The 5,636-nt window shown below is 43.9% G+C and overlaps 1 protein-coding gene across 1 annotated transcript; it reads right to left on the bottom strand.

Annotated features, from left to right (window-relative positions):
• Nucleotides 1-2,124: 2,124 nt before the first annotated feature.
• Nucleotides 2,125-3,966, bottom strand: LOC113443603 (uncharacterized). The gene has a single exon (XM_026711946.2). The coding sequence runs from the start codon at nt 3,964-3,966 to the stop codon at nt 2,125-2,127; it is 1,842 nt and encodes a 613-aa protein (XP_026567731.1).
• Between the last annotated feature and the right edge of the window lie 1,670 nt (nt 3,967-5,636).

The following is a 5,636-nucleotide window of genomic DNA, read 5'->3' as shown; positions in this document are numbered from 1 at the left end:
AGACAATACAGTATCAACAGTAGAGACTTTCAAATTTTTAGGTTCTATCATATCTCAAAACCTAAAATGGACACCTAACATCAAAAACATCATCAAAAAAGCACAACAAAGAATGTTCTTTCTGTGCCAACTCAGAAAGCTCAAACTGCCCAAGGAGCTGCTGATCCAGTTCTACACAGGAATTATTGAGTCTGTCATCTGCACCTCTATAACTGTCTGGTTTGGTTCTGCAGACACAGACTTCAGAAGATAATTAGGACTGCAGAAAAAACAATTACTACCAACCCGTCTTCCACTGAGGACTTGTATACTGCACAAGTCAAAAAGAGGGCTGTGAAAATATTTACAGACCCCTCACATCCTGGACATAAACTGTTTCAGCTCCTACCCTCAAAACGACACTATAGAGCACTGCACACCAGAACAACTAGACACAAGAACAGTTTTTCCCCGAAAGCCATCACTCTGCTAAACAAATAATTCCCTCAACACTGTCCAACTATTTACTAAGTCTGCATTATTATTACTATTAATCTTCTCATTGTTCCTATCACCCATCCCCTCCCACTTGTGACTGTATGTAACTTTGTTACTTCTATCCTTACGATTTATATTGACTCATTCCTAGTATGATTTGATTGCTTATTTGTACCCTATGACTATCATTAAGTGTTGTACCTGATGATTCTTGATGAATGTATCTTTTCCTTTTATGAACACTGAAAGCATATGCACAAAGACAAATACCTTGTGTGTCTAATCGCAGTTGGCCAATAAAGAATTCATCCATCCATCCATCCATCCATCCATCCATCCATCCATCCATCCATTCATCCATTCATCCATCCATCCATCCATCCATCCATCCATCCATCCATTCATTCATTTATTTTATCAACCTCGGAAGGATGGAAGGCTGACTCAACCTTGGGCCGGTGATAATCGAAGTGTTGACAGATGGCAGAATTAGCCTGCAATACTGCATTTTAACCACTGACTCACCATGGCTATAAGATACTTTCTCCAAAAAAACCTGAGAACTCATTTAGAAAAATCTGGTTCAGTCTGGTTTGTGTGAACCAACTGGTAAATTGTTATACACATTACAGCTAAGCCAAAAGATTACATTTTTCTTATCTCAGTCTGGGCAAACTGACAGTCTTACTGATTAACTGAGATTAGCCTTTGCCTGTGCAGCCAAATCCGGCTGTTGCACTAGGGATTTGGACAAAACAACACTCAAAACTGAAAAAAATATAAGGTCTTGACTTAGCTCGAGTTTCATTGAAAATACCAGGATTTTAGCAATTAATCAATTATTTGATTTCTATTGATTTCTTTTTAATATATCTTGATGTTCATAGCTGAGGCTTGCGGGTGAAAGTTTCTTCCAATATTTTCTGTGTACAAACTCCTGTTTAGTTCAGTAAGGCTTGGGGCAAAAAAAAAAGTATTACATCAACCTAGTTCTAAGCAGAAGTGTTATCAGTAAGTTTTGGATCACAATGCTCCTTAACAAGTTAGACCTTTAAAATAATCTATGCACCATATTAGCAATATTAAAAAGGAGGGGGAAATTAAATAACGTGGGGAAAATCTATCCAAGTCCCTTATACCTTCACCACCCAGTCTCAAGAAAAATGGAAAGTTATTTTCTCTTATATTTCTAGCTTTCTGAATAAAATAGAAGTTTTTCTCTTTATCAAGAAATGTCAATCCCACTCAAAAGGGATTCTTTTTCCTATCTGCTGCAATCCCTGCCTTTGTCAAGCACTCCAGTTTAAATTTATTTAAATTGTTATTTGGAGCTGGCTTCTGAATTTGTGATATCCAGGAATTGGAAAAAGTCAACCCTGTTTAGACAGGGCAATGCAGTGTTAGAAAACTCCTGTTTTAATGTGATTTTGAACCTGTTAGCAGATGCAATCCTTATGGCAACCCTGAAGCTTCAAAATTATTTTGGTCAGGTCAGTTTCAGGGTTTCATCAAAGAGCTAACACAGTGAATGATTACCGTAAGTGGTTGTTGCCTCATTTAGGTAACACCTTTGGGTAACTCTGATCAGCAGTGTGAAATGAGTTGGTTGGACTTGTCAACAATTCCTTTCACTCTCCTGCCATCTTCTTATAATCCTTCCTCTGGCTCCTCGCCGCCATTTTCTACATCCCTAATCACATGGCCTTCCGGTGCTGTCTCCTCAGCACAAGCTCCTGGGCAACTCCCCTGAGGCTCACTGCATATGCGGCAACACCTTTTGTTACAGCAGAACCGTATGTGAAAGTAGCCACAACAGGCTATTATGAAAAGGATGGAGGTGAACGCCATCCCCCATAATGCCATCCGTTTTTCAGCCCTTCCTTTCACGGCACATTCAAGCACTTCAGGGCAACTGGCAGCATCTGGAGAGCAGACCCAGGCACGGCCAACCACTCTGGGCATCTGGAGGAGAAGTATAACACACAGAAAGCAAGTCTCACTTGTTAGGAGAAGCGCCACCCAGATGTCAAAGAGAGGGACGCCACAGATGTTTGCGAGGAGCAACCCGGCATGGTCCTGTGGGCCAGCTATCGATCGTGTATTACAGGCGGGCGCAGCATTGGAACCCGGGTCACTCTGGGGTTGAGATGAAGGGCCTGGGTGGCATGGATTATTCCCAGCACACGTACACGCTGCACCACCGGGGCAAGGTGGAGTTGGTCCAGGGGCCATGGTAGCCCCTGTCATGGCTTTATTTTCATCCCTTGATCTACCGTGGGAATCCTCTGCCATCCATGGTTGGGGCCCCATCTTATTGTCAAACGCCATGTCACTCCTACCAGGAGCATCAAAAGCTAATTGCTCTTTGGTTTTCATTTTCCATCTGGGAACTGGCCTACGTTTGATGGCCATACTCATGGCATCTGGCTTAGGATGGGCCTCAATTTGGTCCACGTGGCTTTCGGAGTTTGTTTTACATTTGGTTGCCATGCTATATTTGCTTTCTTCGGAGTATCTGGGGTTCACCTTGTTTCTCCCCAGAGACGTTCTACCCATGGTGTATGCATAGTCAGTACCGTCACCATATTCTTTAGGGCTTCTGTACCTCTGTTGGAAACTTTCATGATCTTTCTCCTCAGACCGATAATGAGGAGGCATTTTACTTTTATATACCATGGGAGCAGGCGCATAGCCGGTAGGAGCATTGATTGATTCTTTAGAACTTTGAAGGGAAGGCATTTCGTATTGGTCTGTTTCGGGGCCATGGGTTGTCATCCTGGCACATTGCATATCTTTTGGGTGTGCAGTCATTGTGTGTTGAAACATACCATGGCAGTGGTCAGGCATTTCTGATGGGTCAGGATATCCAAAGTAAGAAGGCATGCTGTAGCCTCCATATGGCTGCAAGCCAACATTGGGATGATGGCCTCCAGAAATGTGGGCCATAGGCCTGCCACCCCAATCATGCCAAACATTGGGGTGAAAGTATCGGTGATGGCGCAATCGGGGATCAGTGTGATCATAGCGCATTGGAAGACCACGAGGTCCAGCCAAGTAAACAGAGGATGCCCCACTTGGTCCAGCAGCAACTACAGCCACACCTCTGCCACTATTCTCACTGGTGCTACCAGTGATTTTGTTGTTCTCATCCTCTTTCTTTTTCCTCGGGACGGTGAGCCTCATAAGGCCCACCAGGAGGATCACGATCAAGAACGACAACGCCGCCGTGGATGAAACTGCGAGTGGGAAATATTGGTTTTGGCACAGGACTGTGCAGAATTCCTTTGATTTGTCTTGTGTTGGGGCCACCCAATTGCAGGCTATGTCCTGCTTCAAGGAATCCCAGGGCCCGCTGGAGAAGAAGATGGCCACAATGCGAAGACCTGTGAGGAAGTACCATGGTGCGACACCCTTGCACTCGAGTACTCCAGAGAGGGACGATAGCAGTGGCCGAAAGAACTGGATAAGACCGGTGAGGATAACAGACATCTGTTGGGGACAGGGAAAACACAAACAGGAGAATTATTCTTAATTTTGGAATTGACCCAGCAAGTTACTTAGATTGGCAGAAGTTGAGCTTAACAAAGACTTTTGCTGTCTAAGGAACCATCTCACCCAAAGTCAACTCCTTAAACCTAGTCAGTGATGAAAAGAGGCCAGACATATAAAACAGAAGAAAATAAAAGGTAAAGTCTTCCCCAACTCAGCATCCTCCACATGGATTGGGACCATAATTCTAAGACTGGCATCGTGGCTGAAAATTTTAGGTATTGTACTTACAGTGGTGGGATTCAAATTTTTTTACTACCGGCTAGGTGGGTGTGGCTTGGTGGGCGTGGCTATGTGGTCATGTGACTGGGTGGGCGTGGCCAATTTAGCAATCCATTTTGCCAATTTAGCAGTCCATTAAACAATACACAGCAGCCCCCCTTTTTAATACTGCAAGGAGTTTTTGCTCTAATTTTTTTTTTTATTAGGGGGAAGAGGTTGGCAATGCCTGGGGATTTCTGGGAATTTCTCTTCTGTGTTAGAGGCACCAAAATAACCAAGATGATATAAGGTGTCCTGCTGGAGCTGGGGGTTGGACTAGATGACCTCCAAGGTACTTTCAAGCCCTGGATTGCTGTGCTGTTTCAAAGCATCCTCTGAAGCTGCATGTGATGACTTGGAGTGTATCAAAAATATAACAAAAACCAAAACGTAAATGAAGGTCCTTTAATGCCTTCAACTTGGCTTCACTGTTTAATTGTTCACAGTTGAAGATTAAACTATTTTCAAAATAACATTCCAAACAAAAGAAATACAGTTCAAATTCAAAGAGCAGATAATGAAGCAAAAACTAAAAACAAACTGCACTGAAGAAAGTTCCACGACAAACCAGGATAAATAATTACAAACTTCAGGAAGATAACTAGGTACAGTCCATTGGAAGAACGCCAACCAAGATAAACCTCATCCAGGAATAAAACATTAATTTGTCTCCAGCGTTTGTTAGCACGCAGGTCCATACTCTTATACAAATCTCCCACCTGCAACCCATGAAGAGGATCAAGGCCTTCTCCTCCTGAATAGACCACGTTTTTCCCTGATCCTCTCCTCCCTGCGTGCCCTAGGATGGATAGGGGATGGGTCTGGGCCCTCCTCTCACTGCTCAGCCGGCCTCTGCCCTTCCCCAGCCTCCTCCACCACCTCTGGAGCCACACTTCCTCTCCTTGTTGGCTGTTCCTCCTCTCCCTCAGAGTCAGTCTCCACCCGGGGCATGATACTGCAGTCTAGTGCCAGGGTTTGTGATCCTTCCTTCCTCTCCTTTTTCTCTCCCTCCCTCCCTCTGTCCCTCTGTCCATCTATATCTCATTCACTTTACCTTCTCTTCCCTCTTTCTCCCTTCCCTCCCTCCCCTCCCTCTTCCCCTCTTCCCCTCTTTCTTTCTTTCTTTCTTTCTTTCTTTCTTTCTTTCTTTCTTTCTTTCTTTCTTTCTTTCTTTCTTTCTTTCTTTCTTTCTTTCTTCCCTCCCTTTCTTTCTTTCTTTCTCTCTACCTTCCTCTTTCTTTCGTTCTCTTTCTTTCTCCCTTCCCTCACTCCCTCTCTCTTTCTCTTTATTTCTTTCTTCCACTTTCTTTTTTTCTCCCTTGAAGCCCCCCCCCCCTCATTTTGGGCAT

The sequence above is a fragment of the Pseudonaja textilis genome, chromosome Z (assembly GCF_049901715.1).
Source record: "Pseudonaja textilis isolate UNSWEBS1 chromosome Z, rPseTex1.2, whole genome shotgun sequence".
Lineage (NCBI taxonomy): Eukaryota > Metazoa > Chordata > Lepidosauria > Squamata > Elapidae > Pseudonaja > Pseudonaja textilis.
The sequence above is the reverse complement of the archived record's forward strand: the minus strand, read 5'-3'. Positions and strand labels throughout refer to the sequence as shown.